Source organism: Hylobates moloch, unplaced genomic scaffold (assembly GCF_009828535.3).
Source record: "Hylobates moloch isolate HMO894 unplaced genomic scaffold, HMol_V3 SCAFFOLD_16, whole genome shotgun sequence".
Lineage (NCBI taxonomy): Eukaryota > Metazoa > Chordata > Mammalia > Primates > Hylobatidae > Hylobates > Hylobates moloch.
The window spans coordinates 3,150,283-3,177,539 of NW_026652291.1; the positions used below are offsets into that span (position 1 = coordinate 3,150,283).

The following is a 27,257-nucleotide window of genomic DNA, read 5'->3' on the forward strand; positions in this document are numbered from 1 at the left end:
AAGTCACAGAGGACAGACAGGTCCCAAGCCACAGACTTGGCTTCGGCTTCATCTGACTTCTATTCCAACGTCCTGACAGTAAACCAGGCTGCTTCAAGGCAAAAGCGTCCCCACTGGCGTAGGTGCCGACGTGGCCAACACAACCTTAAGAAAAAACAAGCAAAGCCAGGCGCGGTGGCTCACGCCTGTAATCCCAGCACTTTGGGAGGCCGAGGTGGGTGGATCACGAGGTCAGGAGATCAAGACCATCCTGGCTAACACAGTGAAACCCCGTCTCCACTAAAAAAATACAAAAAAATTAGCCGGGCATGGTGGCGGGTGCCTGTAGTCCCAGCTACTGGAGAGGCTGAGGCAGGAGAATGGCGTGAACCTGGGAGGCGGAGCTTGCAGTGAGCCGAGATCGCACTACTGCACTCCACCCTGGGCAACAGAGCAAGACTCTGTCTCAAAAAAAAAAAAAAAAAAAAAGAAAAAGAAAAAACAAGCAAATGATTCCATGCAGATAAGGGAGGTCTTCCAGCCCAGGAGAACGTCGTTCAGGAAACACCAGCTCCAGTTCACTAACAATGGCCTAACAGCAGCATGAAAGAATGAATGCACTTTTCTTTTAGAGTCAGGGAGTAGACTGTTCACCCACAGCAGAGAGCTCATTAAAACACAATTCCTGGCCCGGCGCGGTGGCTCACGCCTGTAATCCCAGCACTTTGGGAGGCCGAGGTGGGCGGATCACGAGGTCAGGAGATCGAGACCATCCTGGTTAACACAGTGAAACCCCGTCTCTACTAAAAATACAAAAAATTAGCCGGGCGTGGTGGTGGGCGCCTGTAGTCCCAGCTACTCGGAGAGGCTGAGGCAGGAGAATGGCGTGAACCCCGGGGGGCGGAGCCTGCAGTGAGCCGAGATTGCGCCACTGCACTCCAGCCTGGGCGGCAGCGAGACCTCATTTCCAAAACAAAAAAAAAACAAAAAAACAAAAAAACAAAAAAAACACACACAATTCCTAAAGAGGAAGCCAAATAATTGGAATATATCCAACATATCCATCGGCTCGTCTTCGTTAGTTCGGTTGCTTTAAAGCAACAATGAGAAAGAGAAACACATATTATTTTTATAAAGAGCTAGTATATTAATATCCCTAAAAAAGTCCCTCAATTTTCAAACTTTTTGTCGAGCTTACCAAAATATGATCAGAGTTTACCATTGCAATTAATAAAGAAAACAAAAACTCAAACTGAACACCCATTTACACTATGAATTGACATCCAATGAAGCAATTCACGTTCTTTGGAGACAACCCCTCAAACGTTCCGGAAGAGGCAAACATGGTGAACGCACGGCAGCGTGAGCCCAGAGCTGCTGCAGGGGAGCCCTGTACTAAGATGTCTGCACCCCGGGGGCGGGGAGCGGCAGCAGGGAGCGGGGAGGCAAACCTGAGGGCGAGACTGCCACCTGCTGGACAGCATCTTCAAACTTCTGCCAGCGCAGCCCGGCGCCCGGCAACGCGCTGCAGAACAGGCCGCCTTTGTAGTCCAGGCACCAGATATATTTCTCAGAGACCACCAAGCTGAGGATGCCATAGCCGGGACCCGAGTAGCCCATCCAGCTTTCTGCAAACTAACAAGGCAGAGCCAGTGAGTTCTGTGGCAGAGGACACAGCCACATTTGGCTTGCTGTTGTCACTAAGAAAGGCGAGAGGATATCATTAACAAAAGACAGTAAAAGGGGTCAGCAAGAAGCCAAGTCAACCCTTTTCCCAACCCCTGCTATCTGTGGACACCCCTCTACTATAAACGTTCTGAGATGTGTGCTGCTGTCTCCCTACAAAGACTCCCTGGAGTCCCTGGATGACATTTTCTCCTGTTCTAACACCTTTGCAAATGTAACGCTTAGAGCATCACATCACATTATGAAGGAGCTGCTATTATTCTGCAGGCATACCTCCCCTTACACAAAGAGCCAGGTTCTTCAACATTTGGATGCAAGTCAATTTTTTGTAGTCTAATCATTACAGATGCACTGGATATATGGCACTACCACTGTCTTTTTTTTTTTTTTCCACTATATTTTCTTTCTTTCTTTTTTTTTTCCTTTTTGAGACAGAGACTCGCTCTGTCACCCAGGGGCGCAATCTCGGCTCACTGCAACCTCCGCCTCCTGGGTTCAAGCAATTCGCAATTCTCCTGCCTCAGGCTCCTGAGTACTTGGGATTACAGGCGTCTGCCATCACACCCGGCTAATTTTTGTATTTTTAGTAGAGACGGGGCTTCGCCATGTTGGCCAGGCTGGTCTCGAACTCCTGACCTCAGGTGATTCGCCCACCTTGGCCTCCCAAAGTGCTGGGATTACATGCGTGAGCCACTGCGCCCGACCTTGCTAGAATTCTTTTAAAAATCAAAGCTAAATAAAGTCTTTGTACTTTAACACTTTTCAATAAATGCAAAGAAAATAAATGTATTTGTACAGATACCCACATAGACGTTAACTACTTCAAAGAAAATGGTGCCCAACTCTTCTGCATCCAGCCCTGCTCAGTATGGCAAGCCTTACTTCCACACCCAACCTCCAAATAAAAACACCATAAAATTTCTTGGCTTCCCAGCTACCTGGAGTGGGATGAGGAAAGGAGGAAGTTAGAGGGTCGGGGACTCAAAGGGCCAGGATCCCTGTCACCTAAGTAAGGGCTTTCCTAAATTTCTGGCCTAGAATTCCCATACCCCACCCCACCCCACCGACAGTCTGCCTGGCTAATGCCCAGACATTAGGGTGCCATGCTGCTTGCGCTTCCCGCAGCCCTGCACTTTGCTCAGCACCCTCACCTGAGTCCCACTCAACTGCGAGGATGTGAACATATACCTGGCTCCCCCTCAAGACTCTGAGGCTCAGGAAGATGGAATCCACAACTAGCCATTTGCACTGTGGTCCCCAGCACAATCACCAAGGCTGACAGTCAAGGCCACTCAAGAACCACTGGGTTGAAAAGATAAATGCCGGATGACTGAATAAAAGGCCACCCTTGGCCGGGCACAGCAGCTCACACCTGTAATCCCAGCACTTTGGGAGGCTGAGGCAGGCAGATTGCTTGAACTCAGGAGTTCGAGACCAGCTTGGGCAATATGGCAAAACCCCTTCTCTACAAAAAATAGCTGGGCGTGGTGGCACGTGCCTGTAGTCCCAGCGACTCAGGAAGCTGAGGCAGGTGGATCACTTGAGTCTGAGGAGGTCGAGGCAGCAATAAGCCATGATTGCGCCACTGCGCTCCATCTTGGGTGACAGAGTGAGACCCTGTCTCAAAAAAAAAGAAAAAAGAAAAAAGAAAAAAAGGCAGCCTTATGGCATTTTGTCTCAAAACAAGTAAGCAGCATGTTTCACTTCTGAGGCATGACAGCACAGAGGGTGAGCGAGGGGGTCCTGGGGCCCGCCCTTCACTTGCTATGTGACCTTGTGCAAGCTGTCTAGCTGTTCTGTGCTTCCATTTTCTCCTCTGTAAAATGGGGACAAGGAGAGTGCCTATTTTATAGTTCGTGTTTAGAGAAGTAAAAGAGTTAAACCTGTAAAGTGCTTCGTGGGATACCTGCACATGGTGAGCACTGAGCAAGCGTCGCACTGCTAGCACTGAGAGAGGCCAGTGTACACTGTGGAAAGCACACGTGGCTGTGAGTGCGCAGCCATAATTCATACCTCACATCGACAGTTAGTAGGAGACACGGCAATACACAGTTTTGAAACAAACATATCTAATAATAATTACTTGCTAAGAGAAGTAGGCACTTTTTAAAAAATCACTTTTAATATAAAATGCTCAAGGACAGTTAAAAGTCATCTCCTAGTTACATGTGCTGGGTGGACCTACAAAGACTGGTTACTCCAAACTGGTTCCTGTATAGCTTGCAGGGGAGCCTTGGAGCCACTGTTTGGAGGTTGAGGAGACAGCAGTTCTGGAAATGGCCCCGTGCTCTTGCAGATGGTTCCTTGGAGGGGTCTGCGGAGGAGGACAGGAGATTCCCTGCCTCCAAACTGCTCAGACCTTTCTCTGCTCCACGGGTGGACAGTCCTCTGCCCACTGGTTTCCTGAGATGGCCCCAGGCCAATTCAGCCCTTCCCTACGATGGCTAACAGTAAGTGCCTACACCAGTCTGCAGTTGTGGGGTCAGAGGAAACAGCAAGACGCTACCTTGGTCGGGGAGGCAGGTTACTGAGCAGGGTAGAACAGGTCAGAAGTAGTTCAAGCCACTTAGTCCCTGTGCTGGAAATCCCCTGAAACCCAGACTTGAAAACAGAGTTGGCCAATGGATTTTGCAGTAGGAATAGAATTTCTTTCCATGAGAAGGAAAATAATCGGTCTTGACAATTATTCCCCTTAAGAAAGAAGCCTTAGCTACTTTTCCCACCACCCGAGCCCACATACCTGATCTGGCTTGAGCAGCCCGGCGTCCTCTGCACCCAGCCGGCTCAGGTCCTGCTGGGAGCGACTAGGTCCGAGCTCTGTCACACTCGTCTCTGAGGATGAAGAAGGAAGCCCGTGGGCATAGATGTCCTCCTCATCGCTGGACGTCAATGCCTGATCCCGTGGAGGCTGCTCAAGCCAGGGCTTGTGAGTGCTGGCCGCCAAGGCAGAGACCGGAGTCAGCTGTCCTCCCACACTCCCCAAGACACGTTCAGAAATGGGTGTTTCTTTCTGACCTGTGTCATCATCAGTGACAGCATGCCAGAGATTTGTGCTGAGGTGGCCAGAGGCCTCCATGCTGGTCAGGACGTCCTGCTCTTGGCTGGGCTCCACAGGGCTGCCCTCGTCAGCTCCGGTCCCAGGCAGCCACTGCTCAGCACGTGGAGCCCAGCTGAGGCTGGAAGGCACAGTGAGTGAGTTCAGGAGGGGGGCTTCACAAAAAGTGCTTTGGGGGCCAATGGGTTGGACGTCTTCCCCATCATGCGCCCCAGGAGAGCTGTCCTGTTCTTGGAAGGGTAACTGTGTGCTATCTGGTCCGTCGTCTGCAGGACATGGCTCATCTTCGAGTCCTGTGACATCACTGCCTCCCACATCTTCCCTCACTCCATTGAGCAGCTCCTGCCCATGTGCATGGTGACAGTGTGGCATTTCAGTTCTAATGTCATCTTCCTCAGCCACAGAATCAGGCACAGATCCTGGCACCTCCAGGACATTAAACGTTTCGGGGTCAGTATTTTCCTGCGGGACACCGTTCACTTCACCACTGAAGCCACTTTCCTGGTCTGGAGACTCTGCACTTAACTGATCCACACTACTGCCCAGGACACTTGAGGTCATCGACAGCAAGTCTGTGTTCAAGGACTGGGGACTGTCCCCAGGAAATTCGGAGCAGGGTGTCGATTCCAGGGAGCTGTGACAGGTACTCCTGCTTCCACCTTCTAATTCAGAATAAGAACATTCAAAATAAGGCACGGTTCTACGTGATTAGTAACAGACTAACTCGCACACATATTTTTGGCTCAAGAAAAAATATTTTAAATAAATGATATTTGGTGAATGAAGAATAAACCTTGTAAGTACAAATAATCCCAACAAAGAGATGCTGTCTACGCATGCAAGTACTGAACAAACCCCATGGGTTTGAGGCCTCATTCAAGAAATGCCAGCTAAGAAAAAACAGGGGACAAACTGAGATGTTCACCTGGGTCACAAACCAATTCCTTATAATTATTAAAATGCTTAGAAATCTAATAACATTTCCTTCAATGTTGCAGTCATCTTAGCTACAGAGGATTAACAGGAACTAAGGAGTAAAAGGTTTAAAAAATTCAGTGTTACACAGCCATAACAAAGAGCGAAATCCAGGCCGCGCACAGTGGTTCATACTTGTGAGCCATCCTAGCACTTTGGGAGGCCGAGGTGGGTGGGCCACCTGAGTCCTCCAGCCTGTCCAACATGGTAAACCCCCGCCTCTACTAAAAATACAAAAAATTAGCTGGGCATGGTAGCGGGCACCTGTAATCCCAGCTACTCAGGAGGTTGAGGCAGGAGAACTGCTTGAACTTGGGAGGCGGAGGTTGCGGTGAGCCAAGATTGCACCATTGCACTCTAGCCTGCGTGAGAACAGTGAAACTCAGTCTCCAATAAATAAATAAATAAATAAATAAATAAAAATAAAGAATGAAATCTTGTCCTTTACAGCAACATGGATGGAACCGCTGGCCATAATCCTAAGCAAATTAATGCAGCAGGAACAGAAAATCAACAGCATGTTCTGACTTGTAAGTGGGAGCCAAACATTGAGCACGCATGGACATAAACATGGGAAGGACAGACACTGTGGACCACCAGAGCAGGAGAGGAGGCAGCACAGGTCAAAAACCACCTACTGCATACTGTGCTCACTACCTGGGTGCTGTATACCCATGTAACAAACCTGCGCATGGACCCCCTGTATTTAAAATAAAAGTTGGAAAAAACAAAGAAAACCATTCAATGTTAAATCCCGTATTTGGTAGCATATTCAACACGAAACATAAAATGTCCCAAGTATTTACCAGCATAGATCTTCCGGTTTCCACGACTTTCCACCCAGGCTCACAGAATCTCTGGTTTAATCAATGGTATACACGGATAAACCAACTTTTTTTTTTTTTTTTTTTGAGACGGAGTCTCGCTCTGTTGCGAGGCTGGAGTGCAGTGGCGCGATCTCAGCTCACTGCATCCTCTGCCTCCTGGGTTCAAGGGTTCAAGTGATTCTCCTGCCTCAGCCTCCCGAGTGGCTGAGATTATAGGCACATGCCACCAAGCCCAGCTAATTTATGTGTTTTTAGTAGAGACGGGGTTTCACCATGTTGGCCAGGATGGTCTCAATCTCTTGACCTCGTGATCCGCCTGCCTCGGCCTCCCAAAGTGTTGGGATTACAGGCATGAGCCACCGCGCCCAGCCGTATAGCTGTCTTTTTAAAGTAGGGAGTTCAAGACCATCCTGACCAACATGGAGAAACCCCGTATCTACGAAAAATACAAAATTCGTAGGCCGGGCGCGGTGGCTCATGCTTGTAATCCCAGCACTTTGGGAGGCCGAGGCGGGTGGATCACAAGGTCAGGAGATCGAGACCACGGTGAAATCCCGTCTCTACTAAAAATACAAAAAATTAGCTGGGCGTGGTGGCGGGCGCCTGTAGTCCCAGCTACTCGGAGAGGCTGAGGCAGGAGAATGGCGTGAACCCAGGAGGCGAAGCTTGCAGTGAGCCGAGATCGCGCCACTGCACTCCAGCCTGGGGGACAGAGCGAGACTCCGTCTCAAAAAAAAAAAAAAAATACAAAATTCGCTGGGCATGGTGGTGCACGCCTATAATCCCAGCTACTCGGGAGGCTGAGGCAGGAGAATCGCTTGAACTCAGGAGGCGAGGCTGCAGTGAGCCAACATCACGCCATTGCACTCCAGCCTGGGCAACGAGCGAAACTCTGTCGCAATAAATAAATAAATAATAAAAATACATAAATAAATAAATATTGAAAAGTACAAAAATGAGACCCTTTAAGCAGGGTGGTGAGTACACAGGTGTTCTGTCATAATTTAGACCTTACAGTGTGTGTGTGTATGAGTGTGTGTGTGTGTGTGTGTGTGTGTGTGTGTATTTTCCATTAATGTGAAGTATTTTGCAGTAAAACTCCTTTGGGGAAGAAACGTATGTGTTCTCTGCTTTTGGATGAATGGACCATTGTTCACTCAGTGAGCAGTAGCATTCCCAGAGAATCTGGAAAGACTGTAACCCCAGATGGGTGTGTGCCAGCTACAGAGGATACCTGTCTTCTTCTTCTTCTTCTTCCTTTTCACTTTGATAGGCTTCACGACAAGCTCCTGGTCAAAATCCTCTGAGCTGATGGCGTTGAATCTCTGTGAGGGGGGCTGGCTGCCCTTGCCCAGCTCAGCGGTGGCCTGGAGCCCAGGTGGCAGGAGCCCGGAGCCGCTGTCGGTGGAGTTGAGCGAGCTGCTCCTGCTCCTTGGCTCGCTGGCCACGGAGCTGGCCACGGAAGAGCCTCTGAGCCTTGTTTCACAAACTGTGGCCCCTGGCAGTTTCTCCGCTTGCTGCATGTGGACACGCTCTGAGCATCCAGACATCTCCAGACCATTTCTCACTAAGAAAGAAGAGTCTGGTTTTACCACTGGTGATCCAAGGGAGAGCTGATGTGCACTTATCCAGGTTTGCTAGCCCTAAATACCAGTTGTCACAGAGGCGCCAGCCAGCTAAAGAACTGAATGATTCTAAATTCATAGAAACCAGTGGCTCACATCTGTAATCCCAGCACTTTGGGAGGCTGAGGCGGGTGGATCACAAGGTCAGGAGATCGAGACCATCCTGGCTAACACGATGAAACCCCGTCTCTACTAAAAATGCAAAAAATTAGCCGGGCATGGTGGCAGGCGCCTGTGGTCCCAGCTACTTGGGAGGCTGAGGCAGGAGAATGGCGTGAACCTGGGAGGCAAAGCTTGCAGTGAGCCGAGATGGCGCCACTGCACTCCAGCCGGGGCGACAGAGACACACTCTCTCTAACAAAAAAAAAAAAAAAAAAAAATCCAGCAAAACTAAAAGAATCACACAAAAGAGTCTAAGAAATAGTTTTTACTTTTCAAGAAGCTCATATATATATTAAAATCAGTAAAATAATTTGCCATAGCTGTCTTTATTTTTATTTATTTATTTATTTATTTTTGAGACGGAGTCTTGCTCTGTCACCCGGGCTGGAGTGCGGTGGCGCAATCTCGGCTCACTACAAGCTCCACCTCCCGGGTTCACGCCGTTCTCCTGCCTCAGCCTCCCGAGTAGCTGGGACTACAGGCGCCCGCCACCACGCCCAGCTAATTTCTTGTATTTTTAGTAGAGATGGGGTTTCACCATGTTAGCCAGGATGGTCTCGATCTCCTGACCTCGTGATCCGCCCCCCTCAGCCTCCCAAAGTGCTGGGATTACAGGCGCGAGCCACTGCACCCGGCCGTATAGCTGTCTTTTTAAAGCAACTCAATAGTAAGGAAAGGTTGGGTGCGGTGGTTCACACCTATAATCTCAGCACTTTGGGGGGCTGAGGTGGGAAGATCACTTGAGCTCAGGAGTTCGAGACCAGCCTGGGCAACATGGCGAAAACCCATCTCTACCACAATACAAAATTTAGCAGGGTGTGGTGGTGCATGCCCATAGTCCCAGCTACTTGGGAGGCTGAGGTGGGAGAATCATTTGAGCCTGGGAGGTGGAGGTTGCAGTAAGCCGAGATCTCTCCACTGCACTCCAGCCTGGGTGACAGAGTGAAACCTGTCGCAAAAAAAAAAAAAAAAAAGGGTAAAAAAATACTAAGAATATAGCATTTCTCGCTTCAATTTACAAATTATTTATAAATGAGAGATGCCTGTGTATAACAAAACAGCTTAGTTATACTTCATACTTAAGACTCTGCCTTGAATATACTTTAAGATTATTCAAAGGGCATTTGAAAAATACATGTGTACCTGTATTAAATTTCCTGGAAGAGGGAAAGGTAATTTTCCATTAGAACAAACTCAAGACAGAGAAGTCCATTACCACACAGCATCAAGGCCAGTAGACTGCAGAGTGAGAGCAGGCACATGAGTCCCTATCTCCTGTCCCCAAGACCAAGGGCCAGTGAGCTTCCCACTGCAGTGGACTCATCTTTCCTGCAACACGACACCACAGGGCACCAGGCCAGAGCAGTTCCAGCTACAGTACCCTCAACACAAGACCATAGCCCACTTTGATCCATTCGCCATCCTCTCTTTATCAGGGATCCTCCGTGTGCCAGACACAGGGCTAGCTGCTGGGACATGGCAGTCCATAAGACACAGGAATTCCTGCCCTTGAAGCACCCACATTCTATTGAGGGCATGTGTTAGGGGCAGACTGTAGGCAATGAAGTGTACACTGGAGACTGGAGGGGAGGACTCTGCTCTGAAGCGACTTGCTAAAGATTACGTAAGTTAATGGCAGATCTTGCCTAGAGCTGCCCTGTCCAATAGGCAGCCACCAGCTACTTGTAACTATTGAAATTCAAATTGATCAAAATTGAACAAAATTTAGGCTGGGCGCGGTGGCTCATGTCTGTAATCCCATCACTTTGGGAGGCTAAGGTGGGAGGACTGCCTGAGCTCAGGAGTTCGAGATCAGCCTGGGCAACATGGTGCATGGTGAAACCCCATTTCTACTAAAATACAAAAAATTAGCCTGGTGTGGTGGTGCGCACCTGTAATCCCAGCTACTCGGGAGGCTGAGGCAGGAGAATCGTTTGAACCCAGGAGGTGGAGGTTGCAGTGAGCAGAGATTGCACCACTGCACTCTAGCCTGGGATACAGAGCAAGACTCTGTCTCAAAAAAAAAAAAAATTAAACAAAATGTAAAATTCATCCCTCAGCTGCACTTGCCATATTGCAAGTACTCAGCAGCCACACATGGACGGGGACTGCTTACCAGACAGGGCAGATGAGAGCATCTTCATCACTGTAGAAAGCTCTATGGGCAGCAGAGGTCCAGAGCTTAGCCTGGTGGCTCCAAGTCACCACCCTTCCTGAAAGCCATGCTGCCTCTTTGATGACACTGTCTGAAGGGCCTCCAACTCATAAACTCAAGAGTCAGAGCTTATTCACTTCTTATACAAATTATGTTTTGGAATATTCATCCCAATTTGCCCTCTCTGATATCAGAGGTAATGGCAGTGAGGAGGAGGGTGATGGGGCCCACATGGCTGTTGTTGCCGCCATTAGGAACAAGTTCCCTGAGGAACCCAAATAATAAAGTATGTGGATGTCTGCAAGAGGACACATTATTAGGATTCTTTGCTCATTAAAATTTGGGTGTGTATGAATTACCAAAAATGTCAAAAGCACAGAGAAAAATAAATCCTACAAGGAAGAACTGAGTTAAGGGTAAACGATATGTCCCAGATGACAGATTTAAATATTCTAAAACTTTATGCAAATCTATGTCTTTTGCAGCATTAATCCCACATACTGTCTCAGATGGAGAGCAGGGATCAGTAAAGTGGTTTATGATTTTTCCTTCCTCCTTTCTCAATCTCCCCATCTTCCACAACCATGAAAGCAACTCCACTAAACATGAGACTATCTGATGTAAGCCTTAAAGCAGGTGACTTCCAAGAAATGTACTGTAAACACTATTTTAACAATCAGAGGAGCGGCGGGGCACAGTGGCTCACGCCTTTAATCCCAGTACTTTGGGAGGTGGAAGCAGGCGGATCGCCTGAGGTTGGGAGTTCGAGACCTGCCTGACCAACATGGAGAAACCCTGTCTCTACTAAAAATACAAAATTAGCCTGGTGTAGTGGCGCATGCCTGTAATCCCAGCTACTCGGGAGGCTGAGGCAGGAGAATAGCTTGAACCCGGGAGGCAGAGGTTGCGGTGAGCTGAGATCGCACCATTGCACTCCAACCTGGGCAACAAGAGTGAAACTCCATCTCAAAAAAAAAAAAAGAATTAGAGGAAACCCTCCAAATTTTCCATGTTCAAATAAAGTTGCAATAGTTTAGCAAAATAATGGTAAGTTTTTGGTTTTGTTTTTAAGATGGGGTCTCACTCTGTCACCCAGGCTGGAGTGCAGTGGTGCAATCTTAGTTTACAGCAACCTCCGCCTCCCAGGCTCAAGTGATCCTCCCACCTCAGCCTCCTGAGTACTTGAGACCACAGGCACACACCACCACGCCTGGCTAGTTTTTTGTATTTTTGGTAGAGACAGGGTTTTACCATGTTGCCCAGGCTGGTGTTAAACTCCTGAGCTTAAGTGATCCACCCCCCTCGGCCTCCCAAAGTGCTGGGATTACAGGCATGAGCCACCGTGCCTGGCCCAATGGTAAGTTTGATCAATTATTAACTGCAATTACAAACAAAAGAATATAGTACTTCCCATCATATACATGGTACATTTTATAATAAATACAAACCTATTGATGTTACTCCTTCAGGCCTGCTTGAAATTCTTATAATGTTCCTATCTCCTTTCAAGAAAAATATTTCATTTCCTGTGCATGAAACAGACACAATATCACCGGATCCTTCCAAACCAGCAATTGTGGCCTGTCAAAAAAAAAAAAAAAAAAAAAATCACAAAACTAAACAATGGTAACAGCTCAAAGCATAAAAATGCATGTGTGAGAGTCCAAATCAGTCAAATGATAACTGCACTTTACTATGGCAACTTTCTGAAAATTCCAATTCAATCCAAAGTTAGGTAACATCTGACAGATTGGTAAGCAGGATCTGAGGGGTCCCCTGGCAGGGTGGGGCCTCGGTCATCTCCGACCCATGTGCCACCCTGCCCTCGTCCCTGCTGCAGGTGCACCGGCCCTGTCAGCCCAGTCCCAGCCCTGTTCCTCCATGGTGCATGCATGTGCTTCTCTTTCTGCTCGAATTCCTTTCCTATCCATGTTTGCTGGGGGAGTTCCAGTTCTCTCCAGACGCCACCTCTGTGAGAAGCAGCCTCTGACAAGCTTGCCCTCCGCTGCAACGCCCAGGGCTCTCAGGGCTCGCAGCACCTCATCCAGACCTCCGCTTGGCGCCCCACTCCTGGGCTGAAATAACATGCAGACACATCTAGTCCCCCTACTGTGTGCATTCATGCAGGAGAGGCCAGTGTGCACTGCAACTCATGGGTTTTGAATGAATACATGAAGGGAGGGGAGGTTCCTTCAGCATTATCTGAAAGCGGGTGGCAACAAAACACAGGACATCCCGAGCCCACACTGACTTAAAGCAAGTCCTTGCTTTGCTGTCGACAGTGCAAATAAGAGACTAGTCTGTTGCAGAAGGAGAGTCTATGTTTTTGGCTAATTTTAAATCACCAATGGACAGCTGCAAACATAACATTTGTTTCCGAAAGCTGCCAGTCATGCTGCCACTCGGTGGTCCAGTCTCTGAGGGTGACTGTTACATCTGTCCCAGATGGTCCCCTGTCTCCATTTCTCCAATTATACCTACTGGGTAAAGCATCGGGTAAGTGCTCAGATGAAAGAACCAATGTGCAGTTACAAAGCATCTTGATGCTACTAATTAATAAGCGCACATAAGTTCAAAAGGTATCCAGGGAAAGAAGTTCTCTGTAACTGAGGAAAGGGTACAAAAATACCCTTCAGAATATCCCTCATAAAATGAACGAACTCAAGGCACCTTGGTGATTCCCTTAAGTCGATGCTTCTTCCACCCCCACCCCATTTTACAGGAAAAGAAACCAGGCTCAGGCCGATGAGAGACTCTTGTTAAAGGCAGAACCAGGCTAGAAGAGTCGAGTCTAGTTCTGCCACCCACCCCGGGCCAGTTTTCTTTCTGCCAAACCAGTGTTACCAGGCACGGCTGATAATAATTCAGAAGACTTCAGTGAGGAGAAGATGAATTCATGTTCTGCTGACACACACCAAAGAAGAAAACCCTTTCTTTTTTTTTTTTTTTTTCAAATGAAGTCTTGCTCTGTCACCCAGGCTGGAGTGCAGTGGTGTGATCTTGGCTCACTGCAACTTCCACCTCCCAGGTTCAAGCAATTCTCCTGCCTCAGCCTCCCGAGTAGCCAGGACTACAGGCGCTCACCACCATGCTCGGCTAATTTTTGTATTTTTAGTAGAGACGGAGTTTCACCATGTTGGCCAGGCTGGTCTTGAACTCCTGACCTCAGGTGATCCACCTACCTCGGCCTCCCAAAGTGCTGGGATTACAGGCGTGAGCCACTGCGCCTGGCCGAAAACCGTTTATTTTCTATAGTGAGGCTCTGCTTATAAGAGAAAGGGGTGCCTGTCAGAGGCCTGCTGAGCTTAGAATGGAAGAACGTGAACAGGACAGGGCCTGGTCTAGAGTCTGGGGGTGAGGAGTTGGGAGGGTGAGGCAGGGAGATTATTTTAAAAAGAGCAAAAGCTCTGCTCTTAAGACAAGGAGAAACTGAAAACTAAACAGCTTTGCTTAAAGTTTCTAAATCTGTCTCTAATGATAATCTGTTATCATCTTGGTTTAAGCAGAGATTGTTTCCTACCATGATTTTAATGATGTTGGAAATTTGCCCGATATATGTTGCTAAGTAAAGAAAACTGAAAATAAAAAACAAAAAACAAAAAAACCAAGTGGCGGCCAGGCGCGGTGGCTCATGCCTGTAATTCCAGCACTTTGGGAGGCCGAGGCGGGTGGATCATGAGGTCAGGAGATTGAGACCATCCTGGCTAACACAGCGAAACACTGTCTCTACTAAAAATACAAAAAATTAGCCAGGTGTGGTGGCGGGTGCCTGTAGTCCCAGCTACTCGGGAGACTGAGGCAGAAGAATGGCGTGAACCTGGAAGGTGGAGTTTGCAGTTAGCCGAGATTGTACCACTGCACTCCAGCTTGGGTGATGGAGCCAGACTCGGTCTCAAAAACAAAATCAAAATCAAAATCAAAAACAAAACAAAACAAAAAACCAAGTGGAAAAATGATGTGGTTCCATTTGAGTAAGAAGACAAGGGCAAAATAACAGGAGAGAAAGCACGCTGAGGGAAGGGCCCCTCCCCAGGAACTAAAGTTCTCTGCTACTGTTTCTTTTTTTTTTTTTTTGATGGAGTTTCGCTCTGTAGCTCAGGCTGGAGTGCAGTGGTGAAATCTCGGCTCACTAGAACCTCTGCCTCCCGAATTCAAGCAATTCTTCTGCCTCAGCCTCCCAAGTAGCTGGGATTACAGGCGTGCACCACCACGCCTGGCTAATTTTTTTATTTTTAGTAGAGGTGGGGTTTCACCATGTTGTCCAGGCTGGTCTCGAACTCCTGACCTCAGGTGATCTGCCCGCTTTGGCCTCCCAAAAGTGTTGGGATTACAGGCGTGAGCCACCACGCCTAGCCTCTGCTACTGTTTCTGTCGTATTTGAGTTGTCACTGTATGTGCTCATAGTAATTTGGTAGTCAGAAAAAACATGACCCAAATAGATTATAAAGAACAAGGCTGGGCGCGGCGATTCATGCCTGTAATCCCAGCACTTTGGGAGGCCAAGGCAGGCGGATCACCTGAGTCAGGAGTTCGAGACCAGCCTGGCCAACATGATGAAACCCTGTCTCTACTAAAAACACACAAAAAATTAGCCAGGCGTGGTGGTGCGCACCTGTAATCCCAGTTACTTGGGAGGCTGAGGCAGGAGAATCGCTTGAACCTGGGAGGTGGAGGTTGCAGTGAGCCGAGATCATGCCACTGCACTCCAGCCTGGGTGACAGAGCGAGAGTCTTTCTCAACAACAATAACAACAACAACAACAACAAAAAAGAACAAGTTTAATTTTGTGTTTACATACAAAAAACATACATAATTTCTCGGCAGAGAATTGGACCTAAATGTCAAAACCAAATTTTTTTTTTCAAATCTATAAAAATTACCAAACCTTCATTTGATTTCCTTGACTGGCCCAAAGGAAAAAGTAAAGTGTAAATCAATACTGCTCCTGGTAGCATTCTGAGGGCCCTGAGCAGAACAGTTTATAGAGATACATTCTCTTGCCTATAGACACAGAAGATATGGCAGTGTCCCTTCACTTACCTGGTTGACTGTGTCTAGGAGATAGATACTATATTCATTCCAACTCAGCACCCAGCCTTCTTGAAAGAAACACGAAACAAGCCCCAAGTGCCTCTCAGGTAAGCTGCAACTTCCACTGTTGGAGGATTCCAGACGCGGGTGCAGTTCAAAAGGCTTGACTCCCCCAGCAAAAGCATCTTTTAAGATAAACGTGGCTTGAACGGTCCCGTGGACATCAGCCTTCCACAGCCGGAGCCCGGGCCGTGATGCATACAAGGTTAGATCACTTTGCTTACAGAGTCCTGGTATAAAACAAGCACCAAATTTCCCAGTACTACAATTAGAAGAAAGAAAGAAAGAACAAAAAACAGACATGGACCGATTTAAAGTAATGCAGTTGTCAACTCTTAATATTAAGTACAACAAGAATTTTTTGGCTAAGATGATAATTGATTTTTCACCCTTTCTACTGTTTGTTTTTTGTCAGTTAAACCACACTGTCATCCCTGCACTGACAGAGGCCCTACCACACCCTCACAGGTGTGTGCCCCATTAGCACACAGGGAACCATTCACTGAGTACTCACACAGCTTGCACTGCGCCTGGCACTTGATCCCACTCTCGTGTCTAATCCTTACAACAACCATGTGTGGCAGATACAGTCACGCACCACATAACATTTTATTCAGGCTGGGTGCAATGGCTCATGCCTGCAATCTCAGCACTTTGGGAGGCCAAGGCGGCGGATCATCTGAGGTCAGGAGTTTGAGACCGGCCTGGCCAACATGGTGAAACCATGCCTCTACTAAAAATACAAAAATTAGCCAGGCATGGTGGCGCATGCCTGTAGTCCCAGCTACTCGGGAGGCTAAGGCAGGAGAATCACTTGAACCTGGGAGGCAGAGTTTGCAGTGAGCTGAGATAGTGCCACTACTGTACTCCAACCTGGGTGACAGAGCAAGACTCTGCTTCAAAAACAACAACAACAAACCATTTTAGTCAACGATGGACCGCAAATACAACAGTGGTCCCACAAGATTATAATACCATATTTTTATGGTACTTTTTCTATGTTTAGACATACAAATACTTACCGTTGTGCTACAGCTGCCTAAAGTATTCAGTACAGTCACATGTGGTGCAGGTCTGTAGCCCAGGAGCAATATGCTGTACCATTTAGCCCAGGTGTGAAGTAGGCTGTACCTACCACCTACGCTTGTCAGTACACTCAATGCTGTTCATACAACAAAGATGTCACCTAACAATGCATTTCTCAGAATATATCCCTGTTGTTAGGTGACACGTGACTGTATTACAACTCCCGTTTTGGAGGAGAGGAAACTGAGGCAGAAGGTGAAGAATCCAGGTCTGCTCATCCTTTCCCTGCCCTGATTCTGTTGCTTCTGATGTCTGATTGCTGTGCTTACTCCACATCCTGAATGAATGAGCTTCACAGCAACCCATCTATATCGTTGCCTTTTCAGAATTTCTCTAAACCCATCAGTGGCACCAATGTCCCTTCCTGCCCCCAAGCTTGATATTTTTTCTTTCTGAAATTATGAAATATCTGACACAAACAAAAGAATATGCTATATATAGAGTCACAGGTCACTTAGTGACGGGGATGTTTGAGAAACATGTCATTAGGCGGTGTCTTCGTTGTGTGAACATCATAGAGTGTACTTACACAAACCTAGATGACACACCCACATAGTCTAGCCCAGGGCTGTGCAATCTTTTGGCTTCCCTGGGCCACATTGGAAGAAGAAGAATTGTCTTGGGCCACATGTAAAATACACTAACGATAGCTGATGAGCTAAAATAATAATAATAATAATAATCACAAAAAAACCTCGTTTTTTTTTTAGACAGAGTTTTGCTCTTGTTGTCCAGGCTGGAGTGCAATGGCGCAATCTGGGCTCAATGCAATGGAACCTTTGCCTCTCGAGTTCAAGTGATTCTCCTGCCTCAGCCTCCCAAGTAGCTGGGATTATAGGTGTGCACCACCATGCCCAGCTAACTGTGTATTTTTAGTAGAGATGGGGTTTTGCCATGTTGGCCAGGCTGGTCTCGAACTCCTGACCTTAAGTGATCCACCTGCCTTGGCTTCCCAAAGTGCTGGGACTACAGGCATGAGCCACCGCACCTGACCAAAAAATCTCATTTTAAGAAAGTTTACAAATTTGTGTTGGGCTGTGGGTTGGACAAGCTTAGTCTAGCCTATTGCCCCTGGACTGCAAACCTGTACTCCATATGACTGTACTTTACACTGTAGGCACCTGTAACATAATGATGACTGTTTGTCTATCTAAACACAGAAAACATAATGTGTGGCGCTAAGACACCAGCTGATAGGTATTTTTCAGCTCTATTATAATCTTCTGTGACCACTGTCATACATGCAGTCCGTCAAAGACTGAAATGTTGTTATGCAGTGCACACCTGTGTATATGTACATATATCCATGCAGTTATGAAGCCTGGCAAGGAAAGGTACACCTGGGAACCCATCCCCAAACTTAGGAAAGAAATCGTCAGTCACCCAACCAATGTTCTCTTGTCCTCCTAACACTTCCTGCCCCCTTGTGCCCCAGATAGAACCACTGGACTGCATTTTGCCTTTATCATTTCCTCACTTTTTTGTTGGTTTAATCACATATCTATGTATCTCTTAAGACAATATAATTTAGTATTGTTTATCTTTCATTTTTATTAAAATGTAAGATGCTAATTGTACTCTTTTGCTTTTTTTCACTTAACACTATGTTTCTCAGATTTGTCCTTGTTGATAAGAAGAAGCTGTCGCACTAATTCGTTTCTACTGCTGAATGGTACAGTACGTCCTACTCAGCGTCCACAGGTTCTTGGAAACTACGACTGCAAGCAAAATGACATAGAGCAGGTCCTCAGATGACATCATTTCCTTCAACAACACTGGTGAGGGAAAAACACTGGTTTTGTTATATGTTGTTTTGCTAAAGTCGCAGTTTCCAAGAACCTATCAATGACATAAACGAGGACTTAATGTATTCCACAATTTATTTATTCACTTTCTTGTTGATGGATATTTCAATTATTATTTTTTAAAGCTATTTTGAGCAATTGTGCTATGAGCATTTCTGTGCATACCCCTTAGCCCACAGGTGTCAGAGTCTGTCACAGACACTCAGGATGCAGTGGGTGGGCTGTGGGGTAATCTCTGGGTTGCTGAGAGCATATTCAAGTTTAGAAGACAACTTCAAGCTTTTCAAACGTGATTATACAAATCTACACTCCCACTGGCAATCTGAGTTCTTGTTATTTTTCAGGATGCTACCAGAGTTCACATGGAAGCATTTCAGTTCAGCCCTATGCCTGGCTGATTCCTTCTCTCAAATACTTCTCAGATTGTGAAAAGCAGAAATAGCACTGGTTTTAGAGCTAGCCCTGGGCTCGATGACCAGCCCTGACACTTAGTGGGTACGTGGTATGTGCAATTATTGAACTTTTCTGGACCCGTTTCCCATTCTGTAAACCAGGCAGAGTAACTCCCATCTCAAAGGCTGAAGTGAGGAATTAATGAGATAACCTACGTGCAGCACAAAAGCAATGCTTGTGACACTAAGTCCCCATAAGTGCTCAACTGTCCTGAACGAGGCTACAGGCAGCTCACAGTTGAGAGCCGCCTCCGTGCCACTGCTTCCCCACCAGACCTCGGCCAACTTGTGCTGTGCCTGTCCCCACGCTCCCTGCACACAGCAGCACACCCAACTCCAGAGGCCGCCCCCAGGGCCCACCCACATAGGCAAACAGATAGTTATTTGCGGGGTTTCTTCGCACACTAGAATCTCACTAGGCCCCTCTGGCACCTAAGTAACTAAATCCCTTTGGATAGGGTCCAAGGAGGATATTATATATCAAATTCAGCTTTGAAACAATGATTGTTAGGACGAATCAAGGGTGTTTTGACATCGTGGATCTTTTATGAACAATTCTATAAACAGCATCGTATCTGATTACTGCCTTTGGTGGGTTTGTTCTGGAGAGGTCCTCTAAATAGAGAGACCCAGAGGGATTCCAGCAAGGGAGCCCATAACCTCTTCCTCCTGCCTTCCCTGTCAATCAATTTCTTTTGGCAATCCAATTTTTAAATGTTTTCCTTCTATTTGTAGGACCCCTGAAAAATCTCTTGTCATTTCCATCTTGACTGGTTCATCTTATGTAACTAAAGCACTCATGTTAACAAACATTTAGTGATTCCTACATTCTGTAAGACATCGTGTTTGATGCTCTGGGTAAAATAAAAAATAAATAAGATGAGGTCCTCAGCCTGTCTCATAACACCGTGCTGACCTGTGTGAACAATCACATCAGCATCTGCATGCGCCACATCTGAGGCTCAAAGAGCTGCTCAAAGAGCTCAGATCAAGGTGGTGCATCTGAATGGGCATGAGAAGGCGAGGTCCTGAACACCGGGTGGACTCTTCCCCTGGAGGAAGGGAAAGGAGCCCTGCTGAGCGAGGTCCTGGGAGTGGCTGCCTCTAAAACTGCTCAATAGCTGGGCATGGTGGCTCACGCCTGTAATCCCAGCACTTTTGGAGGCCAAGGAGGGAGGACTGCTTGAGCCCAGAAGTTTGACAACAGCCTGGGTAACCTAGAGAGACTCCATCTCTACAAATTAAAAAATTTAGCCAGGCATGGTGGTGCGTGCCTCTAGTCCTAGTTACTCGGGAGGCTGAGGGAGGAGGATCGCCTGAACCCAGCTGTTCAAGGCTGCAGTGAGCTGTGATCACACCACTGCGCCCCAGCCTTGGTGACAGAGCAAGACCATGTCTCTAAAAAATAAAAAGAACAGAAATGTCTGATGAGTGGGTTGGTCAAAGGCAGTGAAGTTGTGAAGAACCAGCTAGAGCCAGGTACAAATTGTCCTAAGCCCCCGACTCAGCCACCATCCACTTGCGATTCTGCAGCACTTGATGGTGCTTTCTGAATATGACACTAAAACTCCAACTTTTAAGGTCTAAGTATTGCAGAATTCTAAAATCATAAACAAATTAACATAATTTCTTAATTTCGGTAGAGATGATTTCCAAAAAACTCATTGATTACCTAAAAACATTTTAATTCCCTTTATAGACCATGTTGATATGTAAGGAGTGTTTTCTGGCTAACAAATTCTAGCTATAAAATAGTGTTTTTTGATTTTGTGCATAATGTATGGTGCCACAGACCTGATATGCTGAAAGCTGACAGCACCCAAAATGGGAGCCTGAAAGTCTAAGCTGGGCGAGAAGAAGGATCCACAGAAGCCCTGCCAGAGATCTCAACAGCTAACACCCACCGGCCATCCAAACAGATGTGCTGGTGGCAGGGTTCCAGAACCGGCTGCTGACTCTTACCCACATGTGGGCGCCACACCTACATATTGCTGCATCTCCTTCTCCCTCCCCAGGGCAAAGTGCTACTGTCAGGGAGGGCTTCCCTGAGCACTAGACTCACAGGGGACACAGTAAGAGATCAGCAGAGGGCTCTGACACATGAAACAATGCAACATAAATACACAGGACAGCAAACCCATGGTTGCGGATGGCTAGGGTCTCTGAGGTTTTCTGGATGTAACACACGTCGTCCGGTCTGAAGAGGTTCACAGACTCGATGGGAAGAGGACCCCTTGTCTTCTACCTCTGAGCCTCCTGACCTGCCTGAACCTGCCCTGTGCTCAGTGCCCTGCCCTTCCTCTGGAAGAGCATCTCTGGCCCGGTTTCTGGTCAACCCTACACTGCTGCCCATGAGAGGGCCCAACTGAGGCCACCGCCTGCACTCTGTCCCCACCAGCACTGTGTTCCCTCCACAGGCACCTGCGTCACACACCAATGTGCTGCCACATGGCCCCTCTCCCAAAACTCCACCAGGGGCCACATGGTCCCCCTGGGTACCACCTATTTCTCTTTCTTTGTTCTCTTCTATAAAAACCCTCCTCCCCAAAGCTCTCCATACTTGCTGTCAACTCCTCTTTCAGCCCTTCCAATCCCTTGGCCCTGCTGATGAGGAGGGCTGTGCACAGCCTCCGTGCTACAGACTCAGGCCCGTTGAAGCTGCCTCAGCCCCTGGTCTCGCAGCAGCTGCTATGTCCCTCCATATGGCCTCCGAATCCTCTGACCCCCCCAGCTCCTGTTCTCTCCTGATGCCGCTTCCTCTTCATAACACAAGGCCTTCCCAAATTTCCCTAGGCGAGCTCCTGTCTGCATGCCAGTGGCTGCCGGCGCACAGCTCCCTGAGAGGCACACCCGCCACCTGCCTCCCACGCCAGCTCTCCACTGCGGGGAGAGGACATGGCGGGGCCACAGCAGGCTCTTTCATCTCCTCCTTCTCCCCATGCCTCCAGGATTCTCTGCGTCAATCCACGGCATGTCCACTCACCCAGCTGCATAGACCACAGACCTAGGAATCATCTCCAACTCATCCCTCTCACACCTCAGAACCAACGTGGCAGCAAATCTGCCAGCTCTGCCTTAGAAGCAGTCCCACCACCTACCCCGCCCCATCCCGTCTTCTCCCACCTGGAACACCCAGAACCCTCGCTGGCCCCGCTGAGCTGCCATACCTGCCCCCTCCAGTATATTCCAAGCAGCAGCCAGAGTGACCTCCCTGGCTTGGCCACAGCCCTCTGTGACTGGCCACAGCACTGGACTGAAAGAGCCCCATGGGCAGGGCCCACAAAGCTGACGGGAGGGGGCTCCCCACACCCTGCTCCACACAGCCGGCCTGGCTGCTCAGATCCTCGGTGCGCAGGGCCCTCTGCCTCCAGAGCCTCTCTCCAAGGTCTTCTCGCACTAGTTGCCTCCTTGCTTCAGGAATCAGCCCAGGGTACCTCCTCAGAGGAGCCTTCCCCGTCATCCTATTAAAGAGAGATCTGTGTCCCCTGCTCCTCCCTCTCTGGCTCTGCACCCTCTGACATGTTTATCTGTTCACTACTCTGCACACAGCTCCCTGAGATTAGAGGTCTGTTCTGCCTTGTTCACAGATATCCCCTGAAGAGGAGTACCTGGAGCAGGGCAGAGGCTTGGTGCAAAGCTCCAGCGCTGAATGAACAGACATTCCCTGCATGGATTCATCCAATGTCAGGGTGTCAATGTCACCTGTATCTGCTGACCTCATTTTCCCCTCTGGCCAAGACTTCTTCCCTGGGCTCCAGACCGGTCCACAGAACTCTCTTCTGCGACTTCCACGTGGCTACCTGACAGGCCCATCAAACCCCCTATGTCCACAGCAGAGGTCCTGATGTCCTGACCTCCAGCCCAGCCTTCCCCAGTCTCCAGTCTCCATCTCAGTCAATGGTTTCCCTGGACTCCCACGGCAGCCTCCCCGCAGCTCCCCTGGACTCCCGTGCCAGCCTCCCCGCAGCTCCCCTGGACTCCCCTGTCAGCCTCCCCGCGGCTCCCCTGGACTCCCGTGCCAGCCTCCCCGCGGCTCCCCTGGACTCCTGTGCTAGCTTCCCTGCAGCTCCCCTGGACTCCTGTGTCAGCCTCCCCGCAGCTCTCTGGACTCGCGTATCAGCCTCCCCACGGCTCCCCTGGACTCCTGCCATAGCCAGTGCCCTAGTCACTTCTGGCTTCTTGAACATCTAAGGTCTTGTCCAATTGAGGTCTTGGCATATGCTGTTCCCTGAGCCTGGAATGCTCTTCCAGCAGCTCTTCCCAGGCTTCAGCTCAAAGATCACTGCCCTTGTAGAGGCCTTTCCTGACCATCCTATCCAAATGCAACATCCTGCCCCATGCCTAGCACTCCCTAATGCTTCACCCAGCTCACTCCTTTACAGCACTGACAGCCTCTACTCTCCTCCTGCTGACCGACAGTCTCTCCCACGGTGTTTGAGGGCAGAGGCCTTGTCTCCTTGGATGCCTCCTTACTTGCTGCCACACCTCCACATGTACATGCCTAGCTCCACTCACTAAACAGTTGTGAGGGAAGCACTGCTTCCAGGGATAGACACACACAATAGTCTACAGCAGAAAGCAAGTCTTTAAGACACAGATGTTGAAAACATTTCCTTTTATTCTGTTAGCCCTCATTTCCCCAAGGCTCAATAAAATCTCTCTCCTTCTGAGAAGGGGACACATTTCTTTGTTTCTGCATCCTAAAACAGTTCCTGGTGCAGAGCACGCTTTCAATCAATGTTCCCTAAAGACTTGACTGCACAGATGTGCTAGGAGAGGTTTACAGAAACTGCTTGGGTCTCCACACAAGAGGATAAAAGGCCAGGTTTGTTTTTTGTTTTTTTGTTTTTGATTTTTTTGAGATGGAGACTCACTCTGTCACCCAGGATGGAGTGTGGTGGTGCGGTCTCAGCTCACTGCAACCTTCGTCTCCCCAGTTCAAGAGATTCTCCTGCCTCAGCCTCCTGAGTAGCTGGGATTACAGGCGCCTGCTACCCTGCCAGGCTAACATTTGTGTTTTTAGTAGAGAGGAGGTTTCACCAGGTTGGCCAGGCTGTTCTTGAACTCCTGACTTCAAGTGACCCGCCCACCTTGGCCTCCCAAAGTGTTGGGATTACAGGCGTGAGCCACCGCGTCTGGCCAAGGGCCAGGTTTTAAGAGAGATTGTTGGGAATAGGACCCACATGTAAGGTAATTGGTTTTCAATGCCTCTCTTTACCCCCTGCCTTCCTTCCAAGACATAGTGCAGTAAGACATTGACAGATGAACCACGATAAAATGCCAGATGAGTAGGATACCAGCAGAGAGAGCAGCAGAACTAAGATCTGTGGGACCATAAATTCCACTGAGTTCTCCAGGGACCGAAAGGGAGACTGCAGGTATAAAAAGGCCAGATTGTCGATGGGATTAAGAAGGTGTTTAGCAGGTCGGGTGTGGTGGCTCACGTCTGTAATCCCAGCACTTTGGGAGGCCGAGGCAGGCGGATCACCTGAGGTCGGGAGTTTGAGACCAGCCTGACCAACATGGTGAAACCCTGTCTCTACTAAAAATACAAAATTAGCCGGGCACGGTGGTGGGTGCCTGTAATCCCAGCTACTCAGGAGGCTGAGGCAGGAGAATCGCTTGAACCCAGGAGGCAGATGTTGCAGTGAGCTGAGATCACGCCACTGCACTCCAGCCTGGGCGAGAAGAGAAAAACTCTGTCTCAAACAAAAAAGAAAAAGAAAAACAAAGGTGTTCAGCATGGAAAATAGAAGTCAAAGGGGAGGTCTGAGAGTGTCTTTTAACAGCTGGAGGGCTGCCATGCAGAAAAGAGAATAAACTTGTGTGTTGCTGCAAAGCCCAGAACACAGAATAACGGACAGTGACTACGACCACAGAGGCTGGCTCCACCCATCTGCCTCACCCGACTCTCCAGGACGGCCTGTCACCAATGGCACCACCAGCCTCAGGGCCTCATCAACACCTGCCAATCTCACCATGTTTCCCAGTCCCTGCTGTCACTCTCCACAGGGCCAGCCTCAAGCCCTCCCCACAGGCCGTGACCATCAGCTGCCCTGCCCCTGATTCTATGCAGGCAAACAGTGCCCCTTCCTGGGAGACACAAGATGGGAACTCTTCCAGCTCCCATCGGCCAATCGACAATCCGTGACTGTAGACTCATCAACCCATGATCTGTGCTAATGCCGCCCTCTGCTCCCCACCCCCACATCGGCCCCAGCCTGCCTCCTCCTTGGCATAGGAGGGGTCAGCTCCACCGCTCTACCTACCCCTCCTCACCCCATCCCCACGCAAACTCGCTGCAGAGTCCTACAAGAGTGTTTTACGGGCTAGGGTGGGATGATGAATTATAGGTTCCCCAGGTATTCCAGTTGCCTTTTCCCACACGGCTGGTATGGCTGGTGAACTTCTCACTGCCCTTCCTCCACATCACTGGTCAAAGGAGGAACGATCTCTCGACCTGGAACCCATGCCTTCAGGATGTCTTCCCTGACCCTTCAGCTGGACAAAAGTGTGTCTAAACTCACACAGCATCCTGTGTATTTTGGTCCATAGCAGCTGACACAATGGTCAACAAGTGTTCTGTGTTTCCATTTCCACAACGGAGGGCTCAGATTTGCCATGTTTACCATGTCACTGCTGAGCCTGCCACAGTGCACAGGGGTGCATGGTAAACACGTGCTGAATAACGAGTGAGCCCCACAACCCTGACCCCTCACCAGGGCTGTGTGGAGGAGGTGCCTACACAAGGAATGGATAGACCAGGCCACCCCTGAGGCTTCTCCGGGCCGACCATGACACCCTGAGAGGCAGAGTGGCTGTGCGTGCAGGTTCCTACAGCTCTGCGACAAGAAGAACCCACTCTTTTTGTCTGCCTGTGGGAGGAGAAATCCTAGGCAGGCACAGGGCCCCGCCAGGAACCCCAGGCTTAGAGCCGCTGTGGGTTTGCATCCAGCAAACAGGAGACCTAGGAAACTCTAAAGCACCTTCTACAACAAGGCCCAGCATTTAGGCCAAACTGGCAAACTTGTGAAACTTACCTTTTCCTTGGTTGTGTTCCAATTTGCCTTACAGACTTTTCTTCAGTATAAAAGAGTAGACTTCTTTGCAGAGTAGAGACCAGCAGCACTTTCTGGCTATAATCCAGCTGTACAATGGAAGACGGCTCCTCCAACACCAGCTGGGAGTTACAAAGCCCCTGGCAGAGAAAGTCTGGTTACACCTCACATCAGCGCCAGGCTAAAGAATGGACCTCCCTTAGGACAAGTCAGTGTTCTTCCTGCTAGCTGTGCTTAGGTCAGCTTGCACCTTACCTAACGCATGCTTTCACTCTCTGCAGATTCACTCTCAACCCACCACAGCGAGATTATCTGACGGATGGGAAAAGAGTCCATACTAACATCTCCCTCACGCTGCATCCAGTTTGACAGGAAACATTTTAAAATCTGCATAATTTTTAAAAACATGTCCTCAGTAGATACATTCTTTACTGTGCACCATAGCAGGCTCAGGGATGATGCAGTAAACATGCAGAGAATTCAAAGAAGAATCCATAACGATCGAAACAGAAATCTGTTGCACTGTGTGTATTGCTAATTCTATTATAAAACAATGGAATGGAACCTTCTATACAATTATTGCGACAATAATCAGCTCTGTAAGTTCATATTATAGTCTCCCTCACAAAGGGTTCAAGGCAGCTTTGAGGACATTATATCCTTGCCAACTGAAAGGGTAATAGAAAACAGGAGGTTAGAAGAAATTAAATGATATTTAGTATATAAAATGCTATTAACATAAAATGATATTTTACAAGACCAGCCTGGGCAACATTGTGAGATCCTGTCTCTACAAATTTTTTTTTTTTTTTTATTAGCCAGGCATGTTGGCGTGTGCCTGTGGTCCCTGCTACTTGGGAGGCTGAGACAGAAGGATCATTTGAGCCCAGGAGTTCAGGTTACAGTGAGTTGTGATCACATCACTGCACTCTAGCCCAGGTAACAGACTGAGACTCTGTCTTTAAAACAAACAAACAAACATATTTTATTTTATTTTATTTTATTTTTATTTTTTTTTGAGACGGAGTCTCGCTCTGTCGCCCAGGCTGGAGTGCAGTGGCACAATCTCGGCTCACTGCAAGCTCCGCCTCCCGGGTTCACGCCATTCTCCTGCCTCAGCCTCTCCGGGTAGCTGGGACTACAGGCGCCCGCCACGACGCCCGGCTAATTTTTTGTAGTTTTAGTAGAGACGGGGTTTCACCGTGGTCTCGATCTCCTGACCTTGTGATCCGCCCGCCTCGGCCTCCCAAAGTGCTAGGATTACAAGCGTGAGCCACCGCGCCCGGCCAAAACAAACATAT

At 48.5% G+C, this 27,257-nt stretch overlaps 1 protein-coding gene across 1 annotated transcript in view; it reads right to left on the reverse strand.

Moving 5' to 3' along the window:
* Nucleotides 1-26,452, reverse strand: part of TECPR2 (tectonin beta-propeller repeat containing 2) — a 90,999-nt gene extending 64,547 nt beyond the window's left edge. The window contains exons 1-7 of the mRNA XM_058429876.1: nucleotides 26,389-26,452; nucleotides 25,939-26,110; nucleotides 15,505-15,817; nucleotides 11,913-12,045; nucleotides 7,757-8,089; nucleotides 4,406-5,382; nucleotides 1,431-1,614 (exon numbers count right to left, since the gene is read on the reverse strand). Coding sequence (XP_058285859.1) covers nucleotides 1,431-1,614; nucleotides 4,406-5,382; nucleotides 7,757-8,089; nucleotides 11,913-12,045; nucleotides 15,505-15,817; nucleotides 25,939-26,110; nucleotides 26,389-26,452 — 2,176 coding nt within the window. The remainder of the gene's footprint in view (nucleotides 1-1,430; nucleotides 1,615-4,405; nucleotides 5,383-7,756; nucleotides 8,090-11,912; nucleotides 12,046-15,504; nucleotides 15,818-25,938; nucleotides 26,111-26,388) is intronic.
* Nucleotides 26,453-27,257: the final 805 nt, after the last annotated feature.